Raw genomic sequence first — 13,011 nt, 5'->3', positions numbered from 1 at the left:
GCCTGGCCCAGTCACCCTGCCTCCTGCTTTGAGGACTTTGGGGATCAAGAACTGTAAATTTATGTATCATAGACTCACCGGAGCCCCCACATAAAGCTGTGCATAAAACTGACTGCCCAGTCAGCACTAGAGGAGGGTGGGAAGAAAGAACCCGGGTCCCCAGGGGGGTTACAGAACAGCACAGGCTGCTTCTGTCAGCTGGCCCGATGGTGGTGGGCTGTCTGGCCCCAGCTCAGGGCTCTCCCAGCCCACCCCTCAGGATGGGGGTCTCTGCCTCAGCCTGGCCCACCGACAGACCACTCCCTCCAGAAGCAGAGCTGTAATCTCAGAATTTTAGTGCATTTTTACAAAAGTCCGCAGCTCCAGCTGGAGGCCCCATTGTCCTGTGCTTGCCCCTGCCAGGGGCAGAAGGGTGCCAAGTTTCTATTAGTGTGACATAATTGATACAAAGACTGCTTATGGACTGTGAAAAAGGCTCAGAGACCAACCGGGGCCCCCGAGCAGCCTCACTGAGCCCTCCACACTCAAGACGGGGCTGGGCACCGTGCCCCTCACCCCGCAGCCGCCCGCGGGGGCCCCTGGCACGCGCAGCCTCACGCGCACGCGCATGCCACACCTCCGCGCGCACACGCCTGACCCTCGGCGGTGCGCAAGCCGCTGAGAGAAGCTATGTACACGGAGAGGGTCGCACCAAGGGGCGGGTGCCAGCTCATGCCTGCCCCTCCGCGGCCCGTCCTCTGCAGAAAAGGGGGTCCAAGGGGCGTCTTGCCAGAAAGTCCTCCTGGGCGCCAGGGCGGGCCCCTCCCGGCGGGGGGCGTGGCCTCACCGGGGGAGGCGGGGCGCGGGCGAGCGGGAGGCGGGGCCGCGCAGCACGTCCTGGATGTCCTCCAGGCAGCCCCGCAGGTCCATGTCGCAGAGCACGCGGCCCAGCAGCTCGAGCGTGGCCTCGCGCCGCGGCAGGCGCTGCCTCCAGGCCGCCAGCATGCTGTAGTGCGCCTCGCGCAGGCAGCGCCCGTTCTGCAGCTCCAGCCGCTCGATCTCGTGCTCGCTCAGCCCCAGGCGCCGCACGAACTCCTTCCAGCGCGACGGGGGCACGCCGTCCACCACGGCGTAGAGCATCGCGGGGTCGGCTGCGGAGGTGCGGGCGGTGAGCCCCGGAGGTGGCCCTCCCCCAGCGCGCCCTCCGCCGGCCCTGCTCGTGGGAGCCCCGCCGCCCGCGCCCCGGGGCCCCGCGAGGAACTCACTGTCTGGGCGCTGCGTGTGGGCGCTGTCCTCCCACTTCTGAAGGGGGCTGGGGATGGCGTTGGACGTGAGGGTCGCGGTGAGGGTGGGCTCGACCGCCTGGGAGAGCGGGGCCGCTTCTCTGCGGGGTGACAGAACCGTGAAATTGGACCGGTCTCTGGGGGTGACGTATGAGGGTTCCACACTGGGGATGGGACTGAAGCCTGGGGCTGGAGCTGGGGGCTTCGTAGTCACTCGGTCGAGCTCCCCCTGAAAGAGAGAAGGCGCAGCGTTAGTGGGGCAGAGGGAAAACAGCCCCAGGCCTCTTTACTCGGGATGGGGTTTAGGGCAAGAGGAAATTGGGGAAGCCCAGGGATGAAGGGTGATTCCAGGGCATTTGGGCATTATAAGATTATAAGGAACAGTCGGAGAAGTTTGGAGGTAGGTCTCTGATTTCATCTCACCTCTTTTTCAGGTGTCGATTTCCCACAAACTGAGAAAAAAGAAACAAAGTGTCATAAATTTCACTTCCCCTCTCAGCCCTGGCGTCCTGTACTGGGGCTGGCAGTGGGGACTTGTGGGGACACGGCTCAGAGCCTATGTGGCCCCAGGGACCAGAGAACTACTGATGCAGCATGACCTCCTCACCAGACATCCAGGGCCATCTCCTGTCCAGAGTCCGCAGCGGCCAACTAAAGGGACATTCCTTCTGGTCCCCCTCCATGCTCAGCCATCTTACCCACCCAGCCTCCTCCCACATCCCACCAGCACCCCTTCCTGCCCAAAGGCCCCACTCACCGATGGAGTAGAGCTTGGGCTTCCACCGTTGGTAGCGGCACATTAAACCGATGAAGAGGAGGGATAAAAGGCAAAGACCAAGGACGATCACCAGGGGCAACAGCACTGACGTGCCTGGAGACAAAGCAGACGGGGGTCAGAGGACAGGGACGAAGGGAGACAGCAGGGGTGCGTGGACGGACGGGTGGAGGGGCAAGGATTAGGGAAAGGGCAGGTGAGCATGGGCTCCAGGTCATTTCTGCTCACCTGGGTCCTGAGGGCTCCTAACATTTTCAGTTGTGGGTACACACAGCTTTGTGCACTCCGAGTTTTTCTTACAGCTAAAAGAAGAAATGGCACTGGTGAATAGAGGCGCTACCATTGGAGAAACACAGGAAAAAACTCAGTTGGTTGGAAATTATTTACTTTACAAATATTTTTGCTGTCTCTTATATAATGGAATTCAACCTATCTTGCACAGAACCATTTAATTTTAGAGTTGGAAGGGATCTTGTAAAGGTTGTTTACAAAAAGGTTAAAAGCAGTCAGAGTCAGGGTAAAAATTGCAGCCCGTTCATTGGCTAGCAGTGTGACTCTTAGCAAGCCACATCATATCTAAGCCTCAGTTTTCTTATCAGTACAGTAAGGCTCATAGCCACCTCTCAGGATTGAGGATTAAGTAAAACAATTATGCCTGACTTAGTAAGTGCTCAGTAAATGGCAGCTGTTATTGAATTATTATTTCATCGTTGTTTTGCTGATGAGAATCCTGTGGCAAAGAGAAGTTAAAAAGCTTTTTCTCAAATGACACTGCTAGTTATAGTACCTGGCTTTGAGGAGTGTCAAAAACAGATGTGAAAAATTTGTAAACACAAGTTGCCAGAGGCAGCCACAGAGCACTCTATAGAACCAGCATATCTTGCCCTGTTGGGAGTTGTCACTGGGCAGTATGAGAACTGCATGGTGGGGCTGGGGAGGAGAGCTGGAAAGAAGTTGAGGTGACTTCTCAGCAGGAATCTGAAATTAGGGAAAGACACTTTTGCCCACCTCACAAGTTCATGGTGAAAACCACATGGAATGGGTATTAAAGCTCTTTCAAGAACAGATGAAGCTTAGTGGAAAAAAAATAAAAACTAAATAGCTTTGTGTTGGGCACTTTGTAGGTATTTTTTGTGGTTTTTACATCTTCACCAAATGGGTGTCACTATTCTTACTTTATAGGTAAGAAAAGTAAGGCTCAGAGATGTTAAGTAACTTGCCCAAGGTCGCACACCGGTAAGTGGCTAGGCTGGGATTTAAACCCAGGTCATTTCAACTCTGAGAGCCCTCAGAGTTTCTTCTTTGCAAACAAGTGTGCACAAACAGCCTCTGTGGAGCCAGAAGGAGTTAGGAGGCCTGGTCAAAGGGACTGGGGAAGAAATACCATATTGCATCAAACCTGAGATGCCACCAGTCTAAGAGGCACCATTCTTTACATACCACACACACACACACACACACACACACACACACACACACACACACAGCTGCCAGGTAAACCACAATGCATCAATTGTTGCAAGATGCAGTCTAATTTCAGAAATGTGAAAGTGCATTTCTTAGAATCAATGAGCTATAGTAGACCCTGTAGCCCAAGAGTCTGAAGATCTAAGTTAGAAGGACTACAAGTCATTGGGGTATGAGCTTCTATCCCCAAAGACTTCTTAAGATGTCAGGAACAAGTTGGGGTAAGACAGAAGGACTGTCTGGTGTCTTGATGAAGTGTCTGCTACTCAGACAGCCAGCAGGAGCCTGAGCACTCTGGGGTGTCTCCCTCAACTGCTAGTGGCTCTCACCTACAGCCGCCCATCCCACCCGATGCCCCCCATCTAGTGCCCTACAGCTGGCAGAGATACTCACTTACTACAGGAGACACACTCATTTTCTCTTAGAAAGAACCCTGCATGGCAGGTGCACACGGTGTTCTGTCTCTCCTGGCCTGTGGGGAAAAGTGCAGCACAGCTAAAGGAGGGGCGCCCTGCACCTCAGGACAGGAGGAAGTGAGGGGCAGGGCGGAGGCAGCCCGAGAGGAGCTGGTCCCCAGACCCATGGACTCCGAGAGTGGGAAGGAAAGGGAGCACTGCCTCATGGGGCGGGGCACACAAAGGCAGGGACCTTCCTCCTGAGAGATGCCCAACCGACCGGCCACTGGGGTGGGGAGAGGGCTTGGGGTCCGGAGAGGCGCACTCACAGGGGAGATGCACGGTGCCGTTGAGGCAGAGACTGCAGTTCTTGCACTCGAAAAGGCTGTTGTTATTAAAATAACGCCGGTACTGGTTCTTCCTGCAGCCACACACAATGTCCCGGTCCACTGTGCAGGGAGAAAGTTCTAACTGGTGCAGTTCTAGAGAGATGAGGAGATGAGGAGATGGGGTATGAGTCCCGTACCTCCTTTTCCATAGTAACTCTACTTACTCTTTCCCTTGACCTTGGTGTTACAGCACTGCACTCTAACACTCTAACCAGCTGAGCTACCAGACCAGCCCCACATCCCCTTCTTGACACCCCTCCCCCCTAGTGTGTCTGTCTCTGTAACACACGTACACACCCATGCACACTGTCCCACATGTGCACATGCACTCCTGCCCACGTGGACAGGCACACACACACACACCCCTTAAGACCCACATGGCTCTCCAGAGCACACACACTTTTTAGATCCCTCGCCCTCGCCTGAGACCCACCTGTTCGGCATTTAGAGCAGGTGAGGCAGTTTCTGAGGTGGTTCTCTGAAGCAGTAAAGGTGCCATTTTCACACTCCCTGCAGTCCGTGTCCAGCCCCTGACCTGGACAGTCACTGTACAAGTAGGTTCCTATGAACGGGGTGTCAGGGTTAGACTTCAACTGAGAGCTCAAGCAAGGAGCCCCATGCTAGGAAGAACAGCCAAGCTTCCCAAAAGTCTCTGGGAAAGGAAAGGAGGGAGAAAATCCCAGCCCAGGACAGCAAAGTTAGGGAACCTGGGAGCAGGGACCCCAGGTTCTGAAATATCTGGAACAGGCAAAGGAAAGAGCAGGGCCACATAACCAAGGGGACTCACCGTTACCACTTTCTCCTACCTTTGTGGCACTTGGTACAGCAAATGGAACTATTTCCAGGGTGGTTATATTTTCCTTGAGGACACTGGCTATCTCTCTTCTCCCAGTCCCTGAGGTGAGGGACCAGACCAATAACTCCTGAGGGGTATATTCCCACCAACAGAGCCAGGAGCACCTGGGGAAGAATCAGACAGAGGAGACACCATCAGGAGAGGTAGGGGTGGGAGTCTTAGAGGCAGCAAATCTAAAACTTTCCCAGCTCAAGCCCTTCCTCAGTGAAACATTCTCCCCAGGTCACCCCCACAAAGTTTAGAGTTCTTCCTTCATTTTTTTTTTTTTTTAGCAGCCAGCTGGTACAGGGATCCGAACCTGTGACCTTGGTGTTTACCAGCACCATGCTCTCCCAAGTGAGCTAACCGTAGAGTTCTTCCTTGAAATTTAGACATTTGGCACCATGCAATCTGGTGCTTAATTTTTTCCAGTTGTCCTGGGTGTTAATTTTTGTCCTGTTGACTCAAGGCTAGTAGTAGTCGTCCCTGGGCCCAAACTGCATTTTATCCTTATCCTGAGTTCCCCACAGCAGCAAACAATGCTGGATGGATGTTCAAGGAATGGTTTTTTGATTGCAAACTAGCAGCTTACTTCAATTATGGCCCTTTCTTCCAACAAGCAGCCCTAAAGACTGAGGTGATCTTCTTGCATCTGAGTGCTGGGTTCATGGTGTGTTCGCTTCGTGAACATGCACAAGGGTGAGCAACTAGGATCTGTGCACTTTCCCGGATTATGTTATATTACAAAAGTCTTTATAAAAAAATCAGATTGGAGTGGAGGCAAGTATGTGCTTGCAGGCACCATGCTGGGGAGGGGGCAGAAGCAAAAGGAAGGGTTTCTTTGTTCACTTATACCTTACTCAGGACCCTGCCCTCACACTCGATGTCCCAACCCTTCCACCACTAAATTCACACGAACACCCCAGGTTGGCAAGGACAAACAGGGAGGGCAGTAAAAGGGGAAAGGCAAAGGTCACGGATGGGGGTGCCTGGAGTAGGCCAAGGCATGTAGGTTACACACTATTAGAGCTGGCCGGAGGCTGGTGATCCGGCTCAAATGACCATCAAGTCAGGAGTTGGGTGTGCCAAAGAGTCCCAAAGCCTTTTGCACACCAGGGCATTCTGTTAGGCATGTTTTACAACCTCAGACTGAGCCCACAGCGGCTGAATGGTTTGCCCTGTTCTGGCTCAGCACTGGGAAAGCAAAGCCGGGAGTCAGTACTTAGCTCTGAATCAGACTTTGCTCTTTCATCTCTACCAGCCTCATTTCTGGTTTTCCCAGGGCCTTGAATTTTTTTTTTTCCCCGTTTTAAGAGGCACTTTATGTAAAGAAAAGAGAATGTCCTCAAAGTATGTCAAACATTGGGGAGCAAGAGACTAATCAAATCACAGAAACTCCAGTACAGGAAAGAAGGGCCTGGCAGCCCACAGCCACCCAGCCTCGAGAGCTCCACGTTTCAGAGCAGGCAGGCAGGCCACACCCTGAGTCACTCGGTGGGAGATGCTGCAGCTGTGGCTGTGAGGCCCGGAAGACGAGCCTCAGCCCCAGCATGGGAAGCTGCGCACAGAAACACGGTGCTCCCACACTCAGAGGGCAGCAGCCTTCGCCAGTCTGCTCCAGCCAGCACTGCGCAATCTCTCCTGGGAGCAGGACTGGGGCTTCCAGGGCAACAGGAAGGGTTTGGGGTGGTTATGGGAGGAACTTCCCAATCCTGAAAGTGTGGTTCCTTTCCCCGAAGGTGAAGAGCTTGGAGCACCTAAGGTCACTGGCACTTTGGATCCCATCCAAGAGGCTTGGAGCAAAGTCAACAGGCAGAGACAGAGTCAGGAAAAAGAAATGGGGGGGAAGTGGGCAGAGGGAGCTTTCCAGGCGCCAGTGAGAGATGACCCTTCCTGGAGGGAGGGAGGGAGAGAGGATTTTTTAGGTCACGTGTTCCCTTCCCTCTCCAGCACTTTGGGGGTTAAGTCAGATCCGGGAAAGGGAAATCTTTTCCCAGCAGCTCCGCCCTGTGACTCAGGCCAGAGGGAGGGAGATCTAGGGGAGGGGAAAGGGAACTAGCAGCTTCCCTAGCTCCTCCAGGGTCATGAGTCAGCAGAAAAACAGAAGGGCCCAGCCAGCAAGGGACACCCCAGCTGACCCCTTCTTCCTACGGTCCAATCTCTCTCTCCCATCCCCACTCAGAGCCCCTTTCCACCCTGTCCCCTTAAAAGAGAAAGGCAGCAGATCCCTGTCCCACTTGGCCCCCTTATTTCGGGAAATGCCTCCCTGTCCCCATTCCATGCCATCCCAAAGGGAAGTCTTCTTCAGCCCATCAGGTCAGTACCCACCCCTCCCCGAGGGCCACTCGGCTCCTCCCCACCCCTCAGCATCCTTCCTTTAGAGTAAGTCCCGCCCCAGTTCCTGCCTCTGGTTCAACAAGCCTCCCAGAACCAAACCCATTCCCTGGGCCCTCACACTAGCCCCAGGACACTCCCCTGTTCCAGAAGGAAGCAAACCAAGGCTGCCCTCCCACCCCGGGTTCACTGTATTCCCATAGCCTGGCTGGTTCTGGCCAGTTGTGTTGGGTTTGGGGGCCTCCCTGGGGTCCCCTGACAATCCTTGGGAAATAAGGCCAGTTCTGAGTCTCCACAGCCCCTCCCCCAAACCCACTGGCAGCACTGGAAAAACTCCAGAGCCCTGAACACCCACTTCCAGGAATGAGGGAGCAGGCAAGAAGGGACGCTTGTCATGGCCCACAGCGGTGCTCCAGACCAGCACTTTATGACCCTAGGAGCCAGGGCTTTTGGGTTCCCCGCCAGTGGGCACCATTTGTTGGCACCAGCTGGCCCATGAGTCCTGTCCTTAGCAGTTGGATTAGGCAACAAAACAGCAGGCACAGGAGGTGAGCTCTGAGGACCCAGACCCCAGCCTGAGTGCCTGTTGCCTGGAGCAGAGGAAGGGCAGGAAGCTGGTGGGTGTCTGTGGAGAGACAGTTGAGGGGGTGGCCCAGCACCCCTCCAACTCCCCAACAACTTCCGCCTGGGGAGGCTTTAAAGTGTGATTTCCTGTGCTGGGGCTGCAAGTGGAGCAGAGAAGCTGAGATCGACCCTGTGGTCTCACCCTGACCCAGCCACCTCTCAGGGACCCACTGAGCTGTTCCCTTCCCCCGCATTAATGTGTTCATTACATTAAAACGTGTTAGTTCATTTAATGTCAAGATCTTGAGAGGGGAGGGCTCACGGCAGCTTTTGCTCCGAGGGCCCGGCAGAGATCCCACCTACCTCCATCAATGACGTGCGTTTCCCCCCCACAAGCCCATCAGACGCTCCGCCCCTGTGAACTTGAGTAACATGAATTGACCGTATCTACTTTGGCTGTTTTCATAATATGGTTATTTTGGGTGAGTAGATATGATCTCCCCAAATAAACCATAAACCCTATGAGATGAGAGATCAGAGAGCATCTTGGTCAGACAGCACCTTGTCCTCCTGGGCGTCCTCCAGCACTCCAGAACTGCAGGAGCACATGAACATGGACTAATCAGTCTGATCCGTCTTCCACTCCAGTTGAAGCCAGTGCTTCCCGAAGAGGGAGGTGGGGAAACAGCCCCCAACCCTGTACCCCGTAGGAATATATTTATCTCCAGGGGAGAGTTTTCCCACTATGCCTCCACCTCCGCACACACCTCTACTGCAGATTCTGACATGTGCTCCTGTCCTCTTGAGAACCACCTGTGAGTGAATGTAGCATTTATGAATGACAAAGGCAGGAAAAAGACTGAGACCCTGTGCTCTAGCTAGTCAGATACACACTCACACTTGGCTCTTCCCCTTGACCTCTAACATGCCCCGGACTGAATTCATCAGTCTCCTCGCCTAGACAAATGTCACACCACCAACTTCTCAACACCAATGACGCCAAGACCTTTGCTACCCCTCTCTCCTCAGGGCCCTCTCGCTACCCTGATGCCATCCATCCATGAAGTCAGTTCACCTTGCCAGTCCTTCCTCTGTGATCTCTCAGTCCTCCCCATGCCTCTGGGTTGCCTCACATCTGGATAATTGCAACTGTCTTCCAGCCACGGCCTGGCCACAGCCTCCTTCCTGCTCCGATCCAGCCTACACACTTTCTTATCTGCGTTCAGGCTTCAACTTGCACACAGGTGTGTGAATCTTCCTCTCCGTCTCCAGAGCCTGACTTCAAACATCATTTCCACGGGACACTCCTTCCCTGAATGCACACTTACAGAGATATCTCACTTCTATTTTGAGCACAGTCCAGAACAGAGTGGAATCTCAGAGAATGGTTTCTGGATGGATGGATGGATTCCTCCACCTGGGACCGTATTCAACATTCTTTCTTCAGCCCCTGCCGACTCACTCCAATTTTCCCATCCTCATTTCTTAGTGTTCCTCAACGTGGTCCTTCCACTCCAGCCAAGGTGCTCAGCTTTCTGCCACCACCACCCCTCAACACAAAATCCCATCTCTGCTTTCCTCTACTCTCAAACTCAAAAGCTCTCCTGCAAACCAGTCTCCTGCCTCTTCTGTCTCCCTCCTTTCCAGCCACCCTGCCAGGTAGAGACTTCAGATGTCAGCTCCAAATCCACTTTTCTATGAGACTTATCCCTCCCTCATCCCATCTGACCAATCCTTTGTTCTTTAACTCATTCAACAAAAAGTTAAGGGGCACAGTCTACATGCCAGGTTCTGTGTGGGTGCAGGGATGCCAGATGAATAATACATGGCTCATGCTCTTACAAACTCTCAGTGGGCCAAAGACAGTCAATTATAGGCCCTAATATCTATGTAGGGAGTACTACAGGTGCATGGTGCAGGACACCTGAATCAGCATGGGGAAGCTTCTGGACTTCCTGGAGCTGAGTGCTGGAGCTGAGATTCTGCTAAGTGAGAAATGGCAGCTGGACTAAGTGAGCTGCTAAGCTGGTAAGTGAGCTGGCAGCTCATCCCCCCACCCAGTTCTGCCTCCCATCAGTGCTCCAGGACTGTTCACAATTCATTTGTGGGTATTTGGGATATTTTCCTCTGGATTGTTCTAAAATCATTTTTCACTGCAAACTGTCTTGACTCTTAGACTGTAAGCTCTTTGAGAGCAATAAAATCCTATTTGCTTTGTCACACTCCTTCCCTACTCCCCCACCAACACACACACACACACTCACGCGCACACACACTCGCGCGCGCGCGCACACACACACACACACACACACACACACACAAAGCATCTTCAAAAAGTTCATGAAAAGATTCATATTATCTTTTAATTCTATTTTTCCACAAACTTTTTGAAGTTCCCTATACATACTGCACACTCTGCATTGCCCACTGAATGTAAGAAATTGAAAAGCTCATGGACAGCCTTATCCAGACCTTGTGCGCCTCCCACTCCCCTACAGCTCCAGGCTAGGCTTGTGTCCATAGCAGTCTTATCCCCACCTGGGCTAAAGCAGCCCCAGTCCCCAGGCACTTTATCTGTTCAGGCTACTTTTACCCTGTTCTCCAAACACAGGTAGCCACCCAGTAATTACTAGTAATGACAACAGAAAAGCTAAATGTTTATTGAGTGCTTTCTATTTGCTATGTCCTATTCCCCTACTAGACCATAAACTCCGTGAGAGCAGAGGTTTTGTTCAATGCTGTAATCCCAGCACCTGACAGTGTTCTAGCACAAGACTAGGCACTTAATAAATTGAATAAATACTTAACATGTATCAATTTATTTAATCTTCAAAACAACATTATGAGGTAGTAACTATTCAGTCCATCTTAGAGGTAAAGAAACTAAGGCATGGAAGGGTTATATGACCTGCTCAAGTTCATGCAGCTATTATGTGAGGGAGCCAGGTTTGAATCCAGATGATCGACCCCCAAAGAGAGAACATGACAGGGCAGCTGGTTGGTGAAGTAAGGACAGTCTTGAGAATGGAAGAGAGGTTGGGACTGGGAGACGGTGGGTGGAGAGTGAGACCATGACAGAGGCACTGCTTGGTACGAGGCTCTGGAAATGCGGGGCTGGGGCGGGGGGGGGGCACTGGAGAGAAAGAGTTTCAAAAGGGAGGCCCTGAGAAGTCTGAGGAGGCTTCTGGGGAGACTGCTGGAAAGAAAGCAGTCGTGGGGAGAGAAAGAGTGTGAGCCGGTGGAGCGCAGGGACCCAGGAGGAGCAAAGACCTGGCCAGCTAGATGGGTTCGCGGTGTCTCATCAGGCCCATTCCAGGAAAGACATGCAAGATCGAGGATGTACTGAGACAAGGCTGAGGCCCGAGAAAGGAACACTTTCCAGTGACGAAAACAACCTTCCACCAACTTCCTCAAACTGAACTGAGGAATAAGAAAGCAAGGGATGGTTGTTTAGGTCTGTAGGGAGGGGGCTGGAGGACAGGCACAGGGACACTGACCAAATGCAGGTGGGGCTGGGGAGGATCGGTCTGACACAGGCCACCTGCCGAGAGGCCAAGCCAGAGGCAGAAGGGTGAACAACGACACCCCCCCCCAATCTCTGGTGGGTGGCCTGGACCTGGCAAGGGCACTGGGGACACCCCTATCCAGTTTCCCACTCCACTCCCAAACAGCCCCTGCCATGGAACATTCCCGAACCTGTGCCACCAACCCATCCTCTCTCCTGGACTCAGTTTCCCCACTGCACCAGCCACACAACTCCTGCCCTCTACCAGGGTTTGCTCAGCCGGATTCCGCAGGCAGTCTCGCCTGCCCACAGCCCAACATGCTCCGAGGCCAGCCAGCTGACCAGAGGACAGAATTCTGAAAGGACTGGGAATTCCCTCTCCCACTCCTTTCCCTGCTAAGTCTGCCCCACATTCCCGGACACCGCAGTTTGACGGAGCCAGGGCTTCCTTTTACTCTCTCACTTTCGAACTTCTCCCTTTCCCCTGCCTCAGAGCAGCCGCCTTCTCCAGGGGGCAGACGGGTGGGCAAACCTGGACTGGCAGTGGTTGAGGCTAGGCCACGCAGGCTCGAGGCTAGGGCCAGGGCCAGGCCTAGGCAGGAAAGACTCAGCCCCCTCCTAGTGAGGACCCATTCCTGCCAGGTGGCATCTCACCCAGCAGCCCACTCTTCCCTTTGTCCCCAGGCTCACCAGTGGCAGCAGCAGGTCAGGCACTGTGGGGAGGCCCATGTCCGGCCAGCAGTGGCCTCTCACTCCCCCATTGGGGCTCAAGGCGGCGGCAGCAGCAGCCACGGCGGCAGCAGTGGTGGCAGCTGTGGCATCCCGGGAGGCACAGTCCGTCCAGGAGGTCCCAGGTGTAGCCTGGGCTTCGGGTTGAGGGGTTGAGGATTGAGGTGTGGGGGTGGAAATCACAGCCTGGTTCCAGGGACTTTGAACCCCAAAGGCCAGAACTGGAGCCTCAGTCTGGAGAAAATTAAAGCAGGGAGGAGGAGAGAGGAGGTGGGAGGGGAAGGGAGAGCGGCAGAGGGCAGAGGCGGTGTTGCAAGAATGGGACAGGAAGAGCCTGAGGAGGAGGCCAGAGGAGGCGGGAGGACGGGGTGAAGGTTCTTTAACTCTTTGTAGCCCAGTCAGAGTTACCAAAGTCCCAGATCCGGCTGCCTAGTGCCCCCAACCCACGGATTCCGAGCAGTCCCAACCAAACACTAAAGTGCAGTAAGCTCCCTCCCTAGTCACCCTCCGCACTGGCCAGCAGCAGTGGAAAGACCCAGAGCTTTTGGAGTCAAATTCACTGGGTTCCAGTTCAGAGTCCTCTATTTTTTAGCTGGATGCTCTTAGACATATAACCTAACCTCTCTGAGCCTGTTTTCCAATTTGCAAAATGGAGATAACCTATCTCACGGAGTTGCTGTAAGGATTTGTCTGACACAGGACAGATAAGCATCTGACACATGATAAGTGCTCTGTCTCCCTTAGCAACCCTTCCCT

The 13,011-nt window shown here is 53.7% G+C and overlaps 1 protein-coding gene across 1 annotated transcript; it reads right to left on the bottom strand.

The window, feature by feature from the left end:
• Positions 1-318: 318 nt before the first annotated feature.
• TNFRSF1A (TNF receptor superfamily member 1A) lies at positions 319-12,558 on the bottom strand. The gene is made up of 10 exons (XM_063104277.1): positions 12,217-12,558; positions 5,095-5,248; positions 4,722-4,850; positions 4,229-4,381; positions 3,898-3,976; positions 2,266-2,339; positions 2,020-2,133; positions 1,686-1,714; positions 1,245-1,491; positions 319-1,130 (listed from the first exon to the last, which is right to left on the bottom strand). The coding sequence occupies exons 1-10, from the start codon at positions 12,253-12,255 to the stop codon at positions 823-825; spliced, it is 1,326 nt and encodes a 441-aa protein (XP_062960347.1). The 5' UTR covers positions 12,256-12,558; the 3' UTR covers positions 319-822.
• Positions 12,559-13,011: the final 453 nt, after the last annotated feature.

The sequence above is a fragment of the Cynocephalus volans genome, chromosome 1 (assembly GCF_027409185.1).
Source record: "Cynocephalus volans isolate mCynVol1 chromosome 1, mCynVol1.pri, whole genome shotgun sequence".
Taxonomy (NCBI): Eukaryota; Metazoa; Chordata; class Mammalia; order Dermoptera; family Cynocephalidae; genus Cynocephalus; species Cynocephalus volans.
Note: the sequence above shows the minus strand (reverse complement) of the source record. Positions and strands in the feature narration are given on the sequence as shown.